This window comes from Nicotiana tabacum, chromosome 21 (genome assembly GCF_000715075.1).
Source record: "Nicotiana tabacum cultivar K326 chromosome 21, ASM71507v2, whole genome shotgun sequence".
NCBI lineage: Eukaryota > Viridiplantae > Streptophyta > Magnoliopsida > Solanales > Solanaceae > Nicotiana > Nicotiana tabacum.
The window spans coordinates 77,569,130-77,590,123 of NC_134100.1; the positions used below are offsets into that span (position 1 = coordinate 77,569,130).

General features: G+C 40.2%; 1 protein-coding gene across 1 annotated transcript; it reads left to right on the forward strand.

Annotated features, from left to right (window-relative positions):
• Positions 1-8,584: 8,584 nt before the first annotated feature.
• LOC142175310 (uncharacterized) lies at positions 8,585-8,962 on the forward strand. Its single transcript, XM_075241895.1, has one exon. It carries the CDS (start codon positions 8,585-8,587, stop codon positions 8,960-8,962), a length of 378 nt encoding a protein of 125 aa, XP_075097996.1.
• The last annotated feature ends 12,032 nt before the right edge of the window (positions 8,963-20,994 follow it).

A 20,994-nucleotide genomic window follows, 5' to 3' on the forward strand; every position in this document is an offset into this window, starting at 1 on the left:
GTGAATGACCAATGGCGGACCACAAAAAAATGAGCGCGACCGCGAAAGCAATTAACAGACTCTTTGAAGTTCACAAGCGCGGACCGCAAAAACTTGAACGCAACCGCAAAGGGCCAATCGCGGACCGCGTAAAGGTGATTGTGGCCGCGAACTCTTAGCAATCACTCAGTAACTAAAAGTTGGGGTAGCGCGGACCGCGAAAAAATGAATGCGGCCGCCTACCCTATCGCGGGCCGCGAAAAATGGACCGCGGCCGCGAAATTCAAACATGATCGGTACTAAGAACACTGATAACTAGGGTTTTCACTAAGTGTTCAAATATTAGTTCAATTAACCATGAAAAGTTACTAACCCCAGCCCCCATTAGGCATATAAACACTACCCACATGTATTTAAGTATCAATTAAGCATTAATTTGAGATCAATGGCATGCATCTAACCCTAAATAACAAAGTAAAATTAAAACAAGAGAAAAGAAAAGAAAAAGATAAAATCACATCATGGAATTGAACATACCAGTTGTAAAATTGTAGTAGGAAATGAACTCTTAATGTGAATGAGATGAAAATTGAGAGCAGGATGAGATGAACAGTGCTTTTTGTGCAGTGAAACATTAGGGTTTGAAAAGTGTAAAATGTTTAAAGAACCCTTATTTATACTAATCAACTGTGGAACCAACCGCCTTACCTAAGCGCAGCCGAAAAATTCTATCGCGGTCCGCGCTATGTTACCTTATGTAGACCAGCTTCAAGCATATGGGCGCGGACCGCGGAATATTGGCCGCGCCCGCGAAATTCAACGCGGTCCGCGAAAATTGGAACGCGGCCGCGATCTCCGAAGGATTTTTGACAGTCCAACTTCAGAGAGTTGGCATTTTGCTCTTTTCAAGTACGCGTCCGCGGACAAAAATGTGCTGCCGCGAAATGCTCACGTGGACCACGAAATTTTTGGCGCGGTCCGCGAACTTCCAACACTTAGCCAAATTTTTTCCTGTCAAAATCCTGCACTGCACAACCAGTTCCTACATACACTTCACAACCAGTTAATCCAAAACAATGCCTAATCTAAGAAGAAAATCAAAAGAAAGAAAAACACATGGGTTGCCTCCCAAGAAGCGCCTGATTTAACGTCGCGGCATGACACATGTTACCATCATCATTTGAAATGGATCAAGGCCACCATGTGGCTATCATCAATCTTGCCAAGGTAATGCTTCACTCGGTGCCCATTGACTCTAAAGATTTCACCATTTTTGTTTTTCAAATTGAGAGCACCAAACGGAGTTACATGCACCACTTCAAAAGGGCCACTCCACTTTGACTTGAGCTTTCCCGGAAACATCCGTAACTGAGAGTTGAATAGACGAACCAAGTCACCCTACTTGAATTCTATGTTCCGGATATATTTGTTATGTAAGTACTTCATCTTGTCCTTATACAAGAACGAGCTGGAATAGGCATGGAACCAGAACTCATCAAGTTCATTTAGTTGCTCTACCCGGAGATTGGTAGCTACATCCCATTCCAGGTTCAACTTCTTCAGCGCCCACATGGCTTTGTGCTCTAATTCAAACGGAAGATGGAATTATTTCCCAAACACCAACCGGTACGGAGATATACAAATTGGAGTCTTGTAAGCTGTACGATAGGCCCATAAAGTATCATCAAGTTTCCTTGACCAATCAGTCCGGTTTGCATTGACGGTCATGGATAATATGCTCTTGATATCCCTGTTGGAGACCTCAACTTGTCCACTAGCCTGTGGGTGATAAGGGGTTGACACTTTATGATTGACACCATACTTAGAAAGTAAAGTATCGAAGGCTTTATTGCAAAAATGAGAACCCACATCACTAATGATAGCCCTTGGGGTGCCGAATCTTGTGAAGATATTTTTCTTTAAGAAAGCCACCACACTTCGTGCCTCGTTGTTGGGCAAAGCCACAACTTCAACCCATTTGGAAACATAATCAACAGTAACCAGAATATAAGTGTTCCCACATGAACTCACAAATCGCCCATAAAGTCGATGCCCCACACATCGAAAATATCAATCTCAAGAATAGTGGTGAGGGGCATTTCATTCATCTTGGAAATTCCACTAGCTCTTTGGCACTCATCACAATGCCTAACAAGCTCGTTAGCGTCTTTATACAAGGTGGGCCAATAGAATCTACAACTTAGGACCTTTGTAACAGTTCTCACCCCACCATGGTGACCACCATAGGGAGAGGAATGGCAAGCTTCAAGAATACTCAATTGCTCTTCTTCCAGAACACATTTCGGGATAACACCATCATTGCAAATTTTGAAAAGATATGGCTCGTCCCAATAATAATCCAAACAGTACCGTTTAAGCTTCTTCCTTTGGTTTGAAGAGAGCTCATTCGGGATAATACCGGTCACAAGAAAGTTAGCCACATCGGCGAACCAAGGTATCCAGTCACAGACACGGAGAGGAGTTGTTCATCCAAAAACAAATCATTAATCTCGAGGCCATCATGGGGCCTCCCCTCCTCTTCCAAGCAGGACAAATGGTCCGCCACTTGATTTTCACTCCCTTTTTGGTCTATGATTTTAAGGTCAAACTCTTGTAGACGAAGAACCCATCTCATCAACCTAGCCTTAGAGTCCTTTTTACTCATCAAATAACGAAGTGTCGCGTGATCGGTGTGCACAATCACTTTGGTACACATGAGGTACGGGAGGAACTTTTCCATGGCGAAGACAATGGCTAATAGCTCTTTCTCGGTCACCGTATAGTTGACTTGGGCGTCATTCATTGATTTGCTTGCATAATAAACTGGATAAAATATCTTGTTGATCCTTTGCCCCAAAATCGCTCCTACCGCAACGTCACTAGCATCGCACATGAGCTCAAATGCTAAGCTCCAATTGGGTGCGGTAATGATGGGAGTGGTAATCAATCTATACTTGAGAAGCTCAAAAGCTTTCATGCAATCATCATTGAACACAAACTTTACATCTTTTCCAACAACTTGCACAAGGGGTTCACCCCTTTTGAGTAATCCTTGATGAACCTTCGGCAACACCCCACATGACCAAGAATGCTCCTCACTCCCTTGACGGAAGTAGGAGGAGGGAGTTTTGAAATCACTTCAATTTTTGCTTTGTCCACTTCAATACCGTTCTTTGATATCTTATGGCCGAGGACAATGCCCTCCTCGACCATAAAGTGGCATTTTTCCCAATTAAGCACTAAGTTGGTCTCTTCACATCGGGCCAACACTTTGTCAAGATTATCCAAACATTCTTCAAAGGAATCCCCCACAACACTGAAATCATCCATGAACACCTCGAGGGAGTCCTCCACCATGTCTGTAAATATTTCCATCATACACCGCTGAAAGGTAGCCGGTGCATTACACAAACCAAACGGCATCCGTGATAATGAAAATGTGCCATATGGACAGATAAAGGTGGTTTTCTATTGGTCCTCAGGTGCAATGAGAATCTGGTTGTACCCGAAGTACTTATCCAAAAAGCAATAATAAGCACGCCCGGCAAGTTTATCCAATATTTGGTCAAGAAATGGCAATGGAAAATGGTCTTTGCGGGTCACTTTGTTCAGCTTTCTATAATCCATGCATACCCTCCAACCGGTGACAGTTCTTGTGGGGATCAATTTGTTTCTATCATTTGTGATAACAGTCATGCCCCTCTTCTTTGGGACACATTGTACCGGCGAAGTCCATGAACTATCAGAAATGGGGTACACAACCCCTGCATCTAGCCACTTGATGATCTTTTTCTTGACTACCTCTTGCATGGCCTCGTTCAAACTCCTTTGATATTCCACAGAGGGTTTGGCATCTTCCTCCAATATGATTTTGTGCATGCAGAAGGCGGGGCTTGTACCCCGAATATCCGCCAATGTCCAACCTATTGCCTTCTTTCTTCTTTGAAGCACCGCAAGGGTGGAATCTACCTGCACGTTAGTTAAGCACGAAGAAAGAATAATAGGTAATGTGGAACAAGGGCCTTAAGAACTCATACCTAAGGTGTGAAGGCAAGGGCTTCAACTCCAATGTTGGTGGCTCCTCGATTGAGGGCTTTGTTGGAGGAGTCTTCCAGTTCTCAAGGTCCAAGGAAAGTTTACGAGGTCCATATGTGTAGGATCCCATTCCTTGCAAAGCATTTGCATATTCTATCAAGCATGACTTCTCATCATCCTCTTGATTCAACAACACAGCTTCCAGAGGGTCTTCCACATTGATCATAGCACTCGTGTTATCAACAATCACCTCCATCACAAGATCCACAAAAGAGCATACTTTGTTGCTATTAGGCTGCCTCATTGACTTGCACACATGGAACACAACATTTTCATCGCCCACCCGGAAGGTGAGCTCCCCAGCTTCCACATCAACAAATTACTTCCCTGTTGCTAGGAAAGGTCTCCCCAATATGATTGGCACCTCATAGTCAACCTCACAGTCGAGTATCACAAAATCTGCGGGAAGTATGAACTTGTCGACCCGAACTAGCACATCATCAATTATCCCCCAATGGCCTCTTCATTGTTCGGTCCGCCATTTGCAACCTCATGGAAGTAGGTCTTGGTTGCCCAATCCCCAATGTCTTGAACACAGAATATGGCATCAAATTAATGCTCGCTCCCAAGTCGTACAAGGCTTTGGCAAAATTGGCACTACCGATAGTGCATGAAATTGTAAAGGCACCGAGATCTTCTAGCTTTGGAGCCATGGAATGCACAATGGCACTCAATTGATGTGTCATTTTGACGTATCATAGTTCATTGACCTCTTCTTTGTTACCAAGTCCTTCATGAACTTGGCATATCCTGGTATTTGTTCTAGAGCTTCAACCAAAGGTACATTAATGGACAAACTTTTCATCATATCAATGAATTTCTTGAATTGGTTCTCGTTGTTTTGCTTTGCGAGCCTTTGAGAATATGGTGGAGGAGGCCTTGGCAAAGGAGCCTTGGCTTTGGGCACTACCAGATCCGGTATGTCTATCATGTGTTCCCTAGACGGGTTCACATCATCTTATGTCTCCTCCACATTTTCATCAATATCTATCCTCACTTCATCGTTCACATTCTCATCATTTCTTGGCTCATCCTCATCTTGCACAACCATATCATCATTCACGATCTTTCTTGGATTGGAGGTACTAGCAACTCCACCTCTACCACTTTTTGTAGTCACCGCCATAGCATGGCCAGTATTATTTCCACCCATCGGGTTTACTACCGTATCACTTGGTAGTGTCTCCTTAGGGCGAGTATTCAGGGCTTGAGAAATTTGACCCATTTGGACTTCCAAGTTGCGGATAGAAGTGTTGTGGGAGGCTATTTGGGCATCAGAGTCGGCGTTTATTTCCATCATTTGCTTGAACATACTTTCTATCTGTCCCATCTCATTGTTGGAAGAACTTTGCCCTTGTGACGGATATAGAGGCAGGTTGTTGGGTTGTTCATACATCGGGGGCCTTTGAGGGCCCGACCACCGGTTCCCTTGATTATTGTTGTTCCAACCCCCTTGGTCTTTATTGCCTCCCCAATTACTATTATTGTTGCCACCCCAATTGCCTTGGTTATTTTCTTGATTCCCCCAATTTTGATTGTTATTCCCCCAATTGTTTGGATGGTTGTTGTTGCCACTATTCCAATTCCCTTGGCCTTGGTTGCCCCAATTTTGATTGTTTCCCTTTGATCTCCACTGTTGTTGATTTGGAGCATTGCTCCGTTGACCTTGGTAATTATTCACATATTGAACCTCTTCACTTTGATCGTTATAATAGTCATCTTGGTCGTACCCACTACCACTTTGCTCAAATTGATCCTGATTGTGTTGAACTTGTTGACCTCTTTGTCTCCTCTTTTTAACCATTACATTCACTCCTTCCATGGCATTTACTTTCTTTGGCCCCCGAACCTACTGAAGCTGTGCCTTGGCTAACTGATTCATGGTAGTTGTGAACTATGTTATGGCTTGTCCGTGATCATGGAGTTCCTTATGAAGGTGGATAACATTAGGGTCACCCTGAGGAATGTTGGCCCGATTTTGCCAAGCTGAAGAGATGTCCACCATCTCATCTAATATTTCACATGCTTATGAAGATGGCGCGTTCACGAAGTTACCCCTTGCGAGATGATTCACCACACACTGGTTAGTTGTGTTGATGCCCCTATAAAAGATTTGTTGGATCATTGCTTCAGTCATATCGTTGTTGGGGAACTCTTTGACCATTGTCCGGTACCGTTCCCAAATCTCATGTAACGGTTCATTTGGCTCTTGTTTAAAATCAAGGATTTCATCTCTCAATGTTGTCATATGTCCCGGAGAAAAGAACTTCGCTCTGAACTTCTGGGCCAACTCATCCCAAGTGGATATGGAATGGTTGGGTAGCCTCTCAAGCCAATCTAAAGAATTCCCTCTAAGTGATAAAGGTAAAAGCCTTAACCTCAAAGCGTCCTCAGATACATTTGTCTACTTGCTCCCCCAACATGTGTCTACAAAACCTTTAAGATGCTTATATGCGTTATGATGTGGAGCTCCGGTGAAGAAACCCCTTTGTTCAAATAGAGTAAGCATGACGTTGGTTATTTGAAAATTGCCTGCCCGAATCTAGGGCGGGACAATTGCACTTGCGTAGCCTTCATTGGGCAACACCCGGTGTGCTTCCCTTGGAGGAGGTGGGGGAGGGTTTGGAACGTTGTCATGAGGTGGGTGGCCTCTTCTTTGTACTTGAGGTTCAAGATGAACCTCATCCACTTCATTTTCATCTACCTCCTCCCCCTGAGGAATATGTCCGAGGACCTCGTTAAGAGCCATTTGGTACCTAAAAGCAATTGACACACAAAAAATAGAAAAACGGAAGGAAAGAAAAACAAAACACACAAATAGTTAGATATATAGCTAAGACCGTCTAACTCCCCGGCAACGGTGCCAAAAATTGATTAGGTCCAAGCCTGTACTACTATTGAGTAGTGAGGATGGTCGAGGCAATTTTACCCAACAAGGTCGGGATCGAATCCACAGGGAGTTAATTGATTTGGAATTAGGTTTATATCTAAGTCTAGATGCGTGTTTTGTTCCTAATTGCATTTCCAAACATGAAGGTGTTGATTCTACTTCTATTTCTATTTCTATTGTATGCTAATATTAAAGCTAAGTACAATATATTTTATATTGGTTTTCAAGTGTTTAAAAGGACTAGGGCAGTGACTTCCGTCTAGGTGGACATCTAACGGGTAGTAAGAATCTATGGCAAGCTTGATTAATTTGGGATCATAATATAGCTATCATACCCAAGTACTCACTATATATATCTCGATAGTTTGAGTGATTTTGCATTAATTTGGCTTTCTCAAATCCAAATGGGTATTCATGCAATACAAGTGATACTAGCTCAAGTCGGGTATTACTATCTCTAGGTTTAGCCCTTTAATTGGGGCTATCAATTTCTTGAGTTCACCCTAATTCCTTGTTAGCCTAGTTTTCCCAGACTTAATCTCTCTTTCTCAAGAAGAGACCAATTCCTAAAGGCATGAATCAGTGTTTGCAACCACTAATTCTATAATTCTAGCAAGAACTAGGCTAAATATCACTAACCCATAAACATTCAAGCCCTAAAATTCAAGACCCATTAAATACCCACACTAGGGTTGAGTCACAACCCTAGCTATGGGTCTAGCTACTCATAATAATAGCAGAAATCAAAGATAAAGAGAAGATATAATCCATAATACTAAATTAAAAGATTTAAATCTAATGTTATAAGGTAAATCTTGTACAAAATTGCCCAAAAAGAAAAACCTAGCCGTCTCACGTACTCAGTAAAAACATAACATAACCTAAAATTGAAGAAAAGATCCATTTATACTAAGCTGAAATTTTTGAACGAAAATACCCCTGCGAAAGTTTCGCGGCCGCGTAATTCTGACCGCAGATGCACACTTGCTTTCGCGGCCGCGTAATTCTGATCACGGTCCACGTTTCTTCACATCTGGACCTGGGTTGAACATTGTTTCGCGGACCACGTAATTTCCACCACGTCTGCATGAGAGACTTCTACGGCCGCGTAACTTTGATGCGGGCCGTCCTTCTCATTTTTGCTTGAATTATACACTCTCTGAACCTTAGCAACCGCGGTCCACAAAATTCCCATCACGATCGTACTGGTACTTTCACGGCCGCGTCTTCTTGTCGTGGTCTGCGTTCATGTTTGTGCCCATAAAATCATCTCTCTGATTCTTCATATCGCGGACCATGAAATAATGGACTCGTCCGCGTTGATACTTTCGCGGCCGCACTTTTTTATCGCGGTCTGCGTTCCACACCTCTTGGCCCAGTCTTGGTTTTTGTTCAAGTTTTGACTCCTTTATGAGTTGATTATGGCTCTTTTGAGTCATTTTGAACAATCCCTGCAAGCAAGCATATTAAGTAGTTTTCGGGAATACCTTCATGCATTTTTTGCCCAAAACACAAGTAAAAGAGAGCAATTAATAGGCTAAAATCCCTACTTATCAGAGCACTTCTACCTCAAGGAAACAATGAAGGCAAAGAAATGCACTTTATTACTTGAGTAGGATGATGACGCCAAATGAGCTCAAGTATTCACCTATTGAGAAGTTATGTTTGGCACTTGTCTTCTCTATTCAGAAGCTGAAGCATTACTTTCAAGCTCACGTTGTGCAACTCGTCTCAAGAGCGAATCCTATCAAGTTTGTCATGTCTAAACCAGTCCTAAGTGATCGATTAGCGAGGTGGTACCTCCAATTTCAACAATTTGAAATTGTGTATGTTCCTCAAAAGGTAGTAAAAGGACAAGCATTAGCAGACTTCCTAGCTGACCATCGGATTTCAGATGATTGGGAGTTGTCTGATGAATTGCCTGATGAAGATGCGATGGTCATTGAAATTCAACCTCCTTGGAAGATGTATTTTGATGGCGTTGCACATCGTGAATGAGATGGAGCTGGAATAGTGTTTATCACTTCTAAAGGAGAATTATTTCCATATTCTTTCACTTTGACACAAACGTGCTCCAATAATGTTGCTGAATATCAAGCGCTCATACTTGGGCTTGAAATGGTTGTGGATATCAAACAATTGCAACAATAAGTTTTTGGAGACTCCAAGTTAGTGATCAATCAGATTTTGGGTGGCTATGAGGTCAAGAAGCCAGAGTTGGTGCCATATCAAAACTATGCTCAAATATTGGTAAGTTGGCTTGGAGATGTAACAATTCAACACATGCCGAGAAAGGAAAATAAGAGAGTTGATTCATTAGCAGCCTTCGCTTCTACATTATCTTTGCCTGATCAAACACAAGTAGATGTTTGCCAAAGATGGGTAGTTCCTCCACTAAATGACTATGAGGAAGAAGAAAGCGAAGTTGAGCATCTTGCTTCCGTTCTTGAGGTTGAAATTGAAGATTGGCGATAACAATTAATCGATTATCTTTGTTATGGGATATTGCCAAAAAATCCCCGAAGGAAGACATAAATCCGAAGGAGAGCCCCTCATTTTCTTTATTACAAGAATACACTCTACAGGCGATCATTTGATGGAGTTCTCTTATGTTATTTGGGTACTGATGAATTCATTCAAGCCCTGCAAGAAGCACACTCTGGAGTATGTGGTGCGCAACAATCTGGGCCAAAACTTCATTTTCACATAAAAAGAATAGGGTATTATTGTCCAACCATGGTGAAAGATTGTTTAGATTACACTCGAAGGTGTAAAGCTTGCCAATTCCATGTTAAATTCATACATCAACCACCTGAAGTATTACACCCAACTGTTGCTTCTTGGCCATTTGATGCTTGGGGTTTGAATGTTGTTGGTCCATTGCCAAAGTCTTCTAGTGGACATCTATACATTTTGGTTGCAATTGATTACTTCTCGAAGTGGGCTGAAGTTGTTTCTCTTAAGGAAGTGAAGAAGGAAAATGTGGCTAACTTCACCCGAGTCAATATTATCTATTGCTTTGGCTTTCCTCGATATATATTGATGGGCAATGGTAGGCCATTTGATAACAAGTTGATGAATAAGATATGTGATCATTTTGGCTTCAAGCAACACAATTCCTCCACGTATTATGCTGCTGCTAATGGACTTGTTGAAGCATTTAACAAGTCGCTCTGCAACTTGTTGAAAAAGGTTGTTTCTAAGTCTAAGAGAGATTTTCGTGAGAGAATGGAAGAAGCTCTTTGGGCATAGAGGACCACATATTGCACTCCAATACAAGAGACTCCTTATTCACTTGTTTATGGAGTTGAATCAGTCCTTCACTTAAGCGTAAAATCCCATCGTTGCGGCTTGTCATTCAAGAAGGACTCACTGAGTAAGAAAATGCTCGATTATGCCTTGAAGAATTGGAAACTCTTGATGAAAAGAGGCTAGAAGCTCAACAAAGCCTTGAATGTTATCAAGCTCGCCTGTATCGATCTTTTAACAAAATGGTGCGCCTTAGATCTTTCCAATTGGGTGACCAAGTTCTTGTGGTTAAAAGGCCTATTATCACCTCTCGTCGATCTAGGGGAAAACTCTCTACTAAGTGGGATGGACCATATGTTGTACAAGAGGTATACTCAAGTGGCGATTACAAGATAGATGACTCAGAAGGTTTACGGATTGGACCCATCAATGGAAAACTCATGAAGAGATACTATCCTTGAAGAAAACAAATACGCTCATCGACGCACGAGCATAAATTGCATGTTACTCCTGGCCTACAAGAGTATAAACTGTGCACAGTTCACAAAAAAAGGTCCGCTAGGTTGAAAACCTCGAAAGAGGTGGCCTAGGAAAAATTTAGGACATAAAAAAAAACAAAAAAAAACTCACCCATTTCGAACTACAGAATGACTTGATCCTCTTCACCGAGGTATGTAGGCAGCTTAGAGTTTCATTCTAAGTTCAGTCATATGAATTCAAAAATACATATTACCCAAGGCATTATTCAAATGAGGTATGATGGAATATAATTCACTTGATTGACACTTGAAAATTAGGTGTACAAGTATTCTTTCGTTGAACCCTCTGCCTTGTCTTGATGGCTCAATGGGGGCAAGCCCTCCATGTCAAATTAAGGTCTTTGATTGAATGATTGTAGTTTATTTAATAAGAGGCTAAATATTCAAGTTGAAGTCTTTAATTTTAAGTCAAGTTGATTTTTCCAAGTCTGTTACATCATCAATTTGAAGTGATCAAGTCGGCTAGTTCTTAAAGTTACAGTCTTCAAGTCCGTCAAGTCTTCAAATCCATAAAGTAATTTAAAAAAATCTCACTTGTTATATAAACTACGTATTGATTTAATCCTCTTCATCGAGGTACGTAGGCAACTTAGAGTTTTATTCTAAGTTCAGTCACCTTAATAAAAATAAATGTGAGTTTTTTTTAGAATACGTGGATAAACTATCGAATCCCGATCGTTGAAGCACTTAAAACAATCAAGAACAAAAGGGAACATTGATGAGAACGCGCAATATAAAGTGAAATGAAAGAAGTTTTATTCCTGACGAGAACATCTACTAAACAATCAAATGCAAGAAAAAAGGGGGAAACAAATAAAGCAGTGTTTATAGCCTAATTTAAGCACAACTTGTAGTTGCCAAATCTTTGACCATAACTTCCAAGTATTTCTTCTTCTTTTCCAAATCGGCCAAGTCATTAGCAGTCAACAAGGCATTGCAACATGCGTCATACTCCTTTCTAGTAGTTGAGGCTCCTAACTTGGCTTCTTCAACTTCTTTCACAGCAACTTCAAAAAGGGCTTCTAAGTTCTTCTCTTTTTCACGGAGCTTCTCTATCTTCACTTTCACTGTAACTAGGGACTGGCGGATAGATGACACTTCTCTAACCTTCTCTTCTTCTTCAATCATGGCATTTGTAAGGTGTACCTCAATCTTTGATATTGTAGTCTCTTCAACCTTCTCAGATAAAGTCGATCGTGTCTTGTTATATGAAGCAGCAAGCTCAAAAAGGGACTCCAGTAGGTTTCTCAAAGGGGAAACATCCACATCATCCACATCCATTGCCTCAAGGATCACTTTAGTATTTTCTTCAAGCTCAGAGACCTTGTTTGTATTACAACCTTTCAGCTTACACTGAATCGAAGTCCAAAGCTTCAAGATAAACTTCTTTCGAATATCCAAGACAACCTTCTTTCCATCAAAAACAGAAGTTGTAATTGTTGGTCGTTCACGCAAATCAGAGCCCAATTTTGCCCTAATTCCATCATAAGAAATAGAAGTTACTTCTTAATATACCTTATCTGTGGAAGATGATTTTTGCGGGTTCGGTCCTGCTATAGACTCACCACTATCTTATGGTCTTCCTCGTTGCAATGCTTTAATGTTATTAGCCTGCAAAGAATAAAAAAAATGTAAGAACACTTTATCAAAGTCTCTTGTCCATGGTTCACAAAATGAAAATTTTATGTTTTCTTTTACCTTATTGATACGAGTTGTTAGTGTTATTGAAGGGATATCAACGCTTTGGACCTCTACAACTCCTTCAGGATTAGGCCTTTTCTTTTTCCAACATTGATCTCCTTTGCTGCTATCACCCTCCTCTTGGGATAGTCGCTTGTTAGAGGCATCAACGACTACATCGAATGGAATGAGACTTTTATCAACTGGAAGCATGTATCTCTTATCTTTGAACTTTTTTGTGTAGCATGGGTCCGTTGCCTGCGTGCATCTCAGCTACCTTAGACTTTAAAGCAGGAAGCTTATCAATCACTAAGACATCCTTGTTGCGGTCTTGAAGGGTATTTGTGATTGGCTCAACAGTATTCATCAAAAATTATAAGTGGTCTTCAAGAAGGCTTTCGTGCGCCCTTGCCCATCAAGATCTATAGTTAGACGATGTAAACTTCTTCATATTGGACCCAAAAGGAGGAAATACTACCCTTGACTTGGATCTAGTCAATATACAAATTCGTGCAAGTCTTAACCTTTCTTCTAATGAGGCCTCACGAAAATCTCGCTCCAAGCGACCAGCGGTGTCTTGATAAAAACCAAATTGGCGGCTAAATCGATGAGGGCTGTAAGGTTCAATAATAAAGTTGACTCCGTCCCTCAAAGGAAGATAATTCGAGCGAATACTCATAAAGAAATTTAACTCGAACTCATCTGCCTTATCATCGTCATAGTAGTGGTACGGATCGGATCTGCGGGGCACTGTCGAAGTCCAAATGATATTTTATCCGTTATGAATACACTTCTTTGCTTCCTCTTTCCCAAAATATCTAGCAGCACCTTCAATAGAACATGCGGCCATGAGAGAAATAACTGGCCCCTTTGCATATAAAAAATGAGTCTTAAAGTAATGGGCTAACCAACCATACACATAATGAGCTGGAAAGCAAGTTTGGGCAGGATCAAGCAACGAGCACTTTGAAATCACGTTCAAACCCTTATATATTCTAGCTAAGACCGGGACTGCAAGGCTGCCTTTTCGTTTACAATAAAGATGACACGCGATCTTAAAGGTCCTAGGACGAATGAAGTCACCTTCTTTTGAAGGGAGCACAAAAATACATAACCAACAAGATAGAAAAGCAGCCAAGTATGCCTCGTCTTTCTTGTCACCCATAACTCCTAGCTTATGGAATAAGGCTTCTTCAACAATCGTCCAATTAACTGCTTCCTCTATGACCCTGGTAGGATTATGCGACGATTTCAAACGAGCAGACTTCTTTTCTTTCCTTAATGGAGGCTGAGTGTACTTCATTGTCTTTCTGCACCAGAACTCTACCCATTTTTCACAAAAACCTTTGAATCGTTGCTACCTCCCTCTAGGAGCTGATGGAAGGCATCAAACAAATGCTCACAAGCCTGGGGAAGAAACCTTCTCCCATTGTCGTACATTCCAGTAAGCTCTTCAACATTTGGCATAACTTCCTCGTAAGGAGATCCTATTATAGGTAGACCGTCGATCTTATATAAATCCCAAAGTGATATGGATAGTTCTCCAGCAGAGGTAAGCAATGTATTTGTAACAGGGCACCATGCCTCACAGAAAGCCTGCATAATATTTGTATTACGGTCATATGTGAAGAGTGAAGCTTATACGGTGTCATAAATTCTTGCACCCTCCAGGGTCAGACGACACCTACTTAAGACGTCTTCTTCACATTCAGTACCCAGGAACGTAATGAAATTCACTGCCGAAAGGCAAATCATTGCCCCAATAGGTTTCCTTGTTAATAATTCACCGCTCCATGCATGGTAAGGTACTCGCGACATTCCAAACATGATGATTAGTGGTGCAAGGCATCCATGTCTTAGGAGGACGGCTATTGTATTCAAGTGTCCAGTCTGTCAAATAAGGTGAGTCCCTTATATAAGGTGGCTATTGTATTCAAGTGTCCAATCGGTGTAATGGTCTTTGCCTCAGATAAAAGTAAAGTCTTTAGCTTAGATGATGTAATGGTCTTTGCCATAGATAAAGAAAGTCAAGTCTTCAAATAAAATAAAATCTTTAGCTCAGACGGTGTAATGGTCTTCACTTCAGACAATAAATCTTTGGCTTAGACGGTGTAATGATCTTTGCCTAAAATAAAGTAAAATCTTTGGCTTAGACGGTGTAATGGTCTATGTCTCAGATAAAATGAATTTAAGTCTTCAAACAAGATAAAGTCATTAGCTTAGACGGTGTAATAGTTTTCACTTCAGACAAAGTAAAATCTTTGGCTTAGACGGTATAATGATCTATGCCTCAGATAAAATGAAGTTAAGTCTTCAAACAAGATAAAGCCATTAGCTTAGACGGTGTAATGGTTTTCACTTCAGACAAAATAAAATCTTTGGCTTAGACGTTGTAGTGGTCTTCGCATCGAAGGATATAAAGCTTTTGGCTTAGACGGTATAATGGTCTTCGCCGGACAAGGTTGAAAGGTAATTTGCATGACAAACAAAATAACTAAAGAAAATTTGCAGAAAAGAGGTACATAAACCTGTGGGAAGGTATAAAAAGAGGGGGGGGGGGAAATTACATGTTCTAATTGATTTTATACGGTTAAGGAGGAACTCAAGAGATTCTCAAAGATATATCAAGTTGGCTTTTAAAATACTACGAGAGTATTAAAGCCAAACAAATACTAAATGGACAAGCAATACAAGCCCAGCAAAAAGAAATTCATTTACATGCACTCGAATGGACCCCAAGATTTTAAAATCAAAGAAAAGCAGCAAAAGCAAATACATAAGCCATAAATAGGACAAATGCAAAAGTTGACAGTGTACTTGGTTCTGCTGGAAGTTGCCATGAACTCAAAAAAAACATTGGCTGCGAAGGTAGTTCCATTATATTCCTTCAAAGTCCGAACAGTTTTATTCCAAAAAAAAAAAAAAGGAACGATAAAAAAAAAAATATTGGATGAGCTGTGTTTTATTTTTTTTTCTGAAAAGAAAACTCCTGCAAAGTATATGGCATAGCTAAGTTTCTACAGTGGCCATATGCCTTAGTTCTTATGGTTTACGTTCTTTCAACAAAAGAAAAGGGATGGTAAAACAATATGTGCTGCTACTCCAAATAGTAAAGGCATTAAAAAAAAAAGGAGAAGAAAAATATAAGCCTTGAAAGTTAAAGTCAAGAAGACTTTTCTAAGAAATTGGTATGTCACGTGGGTGGGTGGTTGCAAAAGTTTGCCAAGAAAAATGAGTAAAGACAAAAGAAGAAAAAAGTTGACATGACAAGAATTGACATGTATCACATCAAGTGCATATATAATTCAAAAAAAAGTATAAGATTTGACATGAATCGGTGACCAAAATATATATAAAGACTTAGCTAAAGACGATATATCTTAACGGTCGTTTGCTCAGTTAAGTATAGCGCATTTAGCTAAGGTGTTATATTTGAACTCAAACGGGTGGGAAAGTATAGCGCCATAACAAAAGGAGATATAGTATAATGCCTTTTGTTAAGGCGCTATACTAACATAAATAGTCGTCTCCTTCCCCTTCCCCGGCAAATAGAACGTCCCCCCCCCCCCCATTTTTTTAACTCAAAAAAATTCGAGTGGAGCTTACCGGTCCCACAAAAGGTGTAAATTTTCGGTCCTACATTGTATCTAAGGCGTTATCTCGTAGTTGGTTGCTTGTTTCGGCTCCAAATCTTCAACTTTTCAAAAACATTAAATCGAGGTATTCCGACATATTTTTTGTTAAAACTCATGTATAAAAAATGCCTATTAGTTGTTTTTACTGTGTTCTATGTTATTTCGTGATTGTTTAGCGATATAATTATTTTGTTATTTTTTATCCGGATTATATTATTAGTGTGCTAAAAAAATTAGTAAAATAGAGAAATTGTTATTAGTTGTTTAAACAAATATTAATAAGTTACTTTTACTATGGTATATATTTTTTTGTGATTATTTTGTGATTAAATAAATTTGTTATTTTTATCCGGTTTGGATGATTTATTTGTTAAAAGACTAGTAAAATAGATAAATTATTATTTTAGGAATAATTAATCTTATTTAGATGTTATTGTTGTACATATATGAATATGTGACTTTAGTTTCCTGTAGTGGTATCTTGTGCCCTAATGTAGTGCTCGTATTTGTAATGTAGTGCCCCCTTTTAGCGTAGTAAAATGCAGTGCCCTTTAGCGTGGTCTCTCTGTAGTTATTGAAATTAATTATTTAATTATATGTTAAACCCAAAAACATATTTTAAGAAAAAAACTGATAGTTCAAACATAAACTCTCTCGAATTCTAGTCAACAAATGTAAGAAAATAACATGAGAAAATAATAATATTTGTAAAACTAAGTATTGTTATATGAATATTTAATAATTAAATTAATAATTAATTATTTAATTTTATTATAGTCAAAAATAGGTGAGTAACAAACAAACATATAAAATAATAAACTAACATATAAAATAACAGACCTGTTGAATGATAAATTGGGAAACTTTTCTCATCATGAACACAAGAACATTGGATTCCTTGGTACTGCTAGGCCTTAAATATCGAGTCTGGAACCAAAATGTGATTTATTTAGACTCAAACTAAGTATTGTTATATGAATATTTAATAATTAAAACTTGTATAGTTATGAAACTTAATTATTTAATTTTATTATAGTCAAAAATAGGTGAGTAACAAACAAACATATAAAATAATAAAATAACATATAAAATATAAAATTATAATATAGAAAATGTATCAACCTAATTAATAATACAGTAAAAATATCAACTTAATTAACAATAGAGTAAAAATATTGAATAAATTTTAATATTAAAGATATTGCAATATATTTAAAGATGTTAAGCAATGAAAAAGAAAAATACTTTAATTAATATTGTTCAATTTACAGTAGTCGTCATGGAGGTTCCGCCTGTGCATCCCGGACCTGCCTCGCTAGAGCTACTGTTGCTACATGCCGAGCGTAGGTCTTCGTACATATAGGATGGGTAGTTATTGGCCCAGACGTTCCGTGATAGACGAGTAGACGATATATGGGACTTTCTTAGGGCCCACCATCTCCATTTCCGTATAGTCAGACGCCTTCAGGATACGGGTTTCTATAGGATTATTGAGATCGACCAGTTGCAACTGGATTGGTCGTTGATCACGGCTTTGATAGAGCGGTGGCGACCGGATACGCATACATTTTATTTACTCATTGGCGAGGCTACTATCACACTTCAGGACATGGAAGTTCTGTATGAGCTACCGGTTGATGGTCATCCTGTAGCTTTATCGCATGCTATCAGTGATTATGCGGGAGTGCAGTACCTGGAGATATTGCAGTGGCTCACCAGTTTCCAGCCAGCGGATGATGCTGCATTGAGTGGGCTAGTCGTCTGCAGTTGACGCCCGTCCGGCTGCATCTGGAGGCGATGCATGCGGATATTATGGATGATACATCGGATCTTCTTAATAACCGGTACACGAGATTGTTGATGTTGCTTATGTTTGGAGGGGTATTGTTCCCAAACACTTTGGAAAACCTAGTCAGCTTGAGATCTCTTCATCATCTTGAGCGGCTAGAACCTGGTTACAGCTGGGGTGCAGCTGTTCTTGGTTTCTTGTATAGGCAGATGTGCCGGGCGAGCATGGGCACCCAGCGAGATGTTGCCGGATTTTTGCCGCTGCTGCAGGTGAAAACATAGTCAATTATTTTTATGATTATAACATATATAGTAAAAATATACCTTAAATTTTACGTCCAAATTGTATATTAGGTTTGGGCCTAGGAGCGGTTCCTGCAGTTGCAGCCACCTCTACCACCCATCGCTCCGGGTGCACCATCTCCACTGTTTCTCCCTTTAGCTAGGAGGTGGGTCGATAGACGAGGATACAGATGCGAGTACGAGGCTCGACATAATCTCCCCTATTGCAGGGATTTGTTGGATTTGCTGGAGGCCGCGAGGCTTTATATGTCTTGTCTATACTCACGATTCCTGTATTTACTTAATCGTTCATTTGGAGGCCATACATCAACGAACAATATCTGGTTTGCCTGATTATTGCTCGACTTGCCGACTTATGTGGAGCTCTTCCGTCCCGTTGATGTGTCTCGATATTGTCGATCATCATGCCACCGAGCGAGTCCTTTGCCAGTTTGGTCGACCGCAGCTTGTACCTCCACCGTCTGCTTGGATTATGACACATTACCAGCGGGATGATCGTTCCAGGGTTGACCAGACATATGTGACATGATCGAGATTTGGGACCAGCAGCATGACCTGATTCCGCCACCTCTCCCCCCACCACCTAAGTGTATGGATGGTGAGCATGAGTATATGGGCTGGTACTGCAGCGTTACCCGACTTTTCATCGGGAATCCGTTCATCGCGTTGGTGGTCTGTACGTTCCATACGTCGGGAGGCATGAGGCACTGGTATGTCATTTGGTATACTTACTTATAACGTTAACTTAGAGTTCCGTAATTAATATTTTACATGTTGTGCAGGCTATTGGGCTACATCTGTTCTACTAGTTGGGATTGCAGATGCAGCAGCATACTGGCGAGGGAGCGGCCGCTTTGCACGAGTATGGCCGGCAAGTTACAGATCTGGCTTCTGGACATTGCAGCGAGCCCGAGATGATGAGCGCTTAGGATACGAGGCTGATTATGTGGTGCCAGGGCAATACCATCGTGGGCCAGCAGTGGCGCCTGAACGTGGTCGACGTGGCAGGTGTGCCTATAGAGGTAGGGGTATCCCACGAGGTCGTGGGGGCCAACGAGGAGGTGGTCCCTAGCAAGGGGGTGTTGAGGCACCTGCTGAGGATGTTAGAGCTGATCAGCCGGGTGACCACCCTAAGCCAGACCATGCTCCTACTGATATGCTATCATGCATCATGCAGCTTACTCTAAGGACTTCGCAGGTGACCCCGTCAGCTCCATTGTTGATCGCGGGCGCGGCCATTACGTGACAGGAGTGGGATCAGTATTTTTCTGTCCCTCCAGAACCATCGACGATTGTTGATGATCGTCTGACATGAGATGTGGATAGTGGGCGCCGACTGAGTTATGGCTCATCATCGAGGGATGCTGAGGATCTTTCACAGGATTTGGTTAGTTTGTATTACTATTATTTATATTTGTGTTTATCTCATTGATTAGTCATAAATATCTAAAGCCTTTTTTAAGGCATCATCCTCGCCCGTCACGGAGGCCACTTTGTGCGATACTGACATGCCTGAGACGAATGATTATATTCAGGAGCTCGCCGAGACCATGGTAAGACATTTTAAATTTTTTTTAGCTAACATGTACATTAGTAATATATATTTCATATACTAAAATATCTTATTATTCTGTAGGTTACTGCAGGACCAACGACCCCTTCTACCGAGCCTGTCAGTCTTACTGACGATCATGTTGCAGCGCATCCTCCGATAAAGAGGCGACGTGATGAGGATGATCCTGATAGTGTAGCGGGGTGGGATGGGATGCGCCTCAGGACAGCGGCTTCTTTAAAGCATACAAGCTGTGGGACACATTGACCATTTTTTGATTTTATGTACATATGACATTCAGTAAATAGTAGTAGCATTATTTATGATTAACATTATATGCGCATTATGCTTTTATTTCTCGGTTATTTTAATACTATAACACAAAAACAAATATAGCAGCTTAACATAATTTAAATTCGATACAACTAATGAAAATACATGACACGGAAAACATAAAAATAAAATACTACACTCAACATATACATGTATTTGTTTAGTCACTATAGCCAATTATTCTCTGCTTCAACCACATAAATTTCTCTTCCAACCTATTTTATTCTCCTCTTTTAGTTTCTCCTTCACTGCCGCAAGTTGTCATTGTAGTTTAAAGATCTGGAGTTCGTATTCACCTGTCATATTCCAAATATAGTGCAAACAATATTTATAGTATTCCTGATTAATGGGTTCATCATACCATTCTTCAAATCTACATTAAATTCCGTACTACAAATGGGGATTATAACACAACACTATTAATTAACTTGTTATATAAAAAATATTAACAAATATGTTTTGCAAAACAATAACTTACAAGTTGTTGACATATCCAGGGTTTACGCCCCACATTACTATTTGACAAGCATGGCTTCAAAATCGCACGTTTACCACAATAACAACTTGGTACGTCATTGCGTCCAGACCTTTCTTAATGCAGGACAAATGCAAAATTAATGGAAAGTTTTTCTACTTAATTCGTTAAGCGCAAACAATAACTAAATGCGCTAGGCTTTTATAGGCAAGAAAAAATACATAACGTGGTATTTCACCACATTATGTTTTGCGTGATAATGATTCTTTAGGGTACAATACACCTTTTCCAGAATATAGCTTTTGTAGAACAACGGCTTTTTCAGGTCGACAAGACAATACACATAATGTTGTATTTCACCACGTTATTTTTCACGTGATAATGAATCTTTAGGATACAATACAGCTTTTCCAGAACGACAATATTTTTAGGTCGACAAGACAATACACATAACGTGGTATTTCACCGTGCTATAT

Bases quoted from the DNA above. Each gene is read 5' to 3' on its own strand.
- LOC142175310 (XM_075241895.1), top strand. From the start codon at position 8,585: ATGACGCCAAATGAGCTCAAGTATTCACCTATTGAGAAGTTATGTTTG.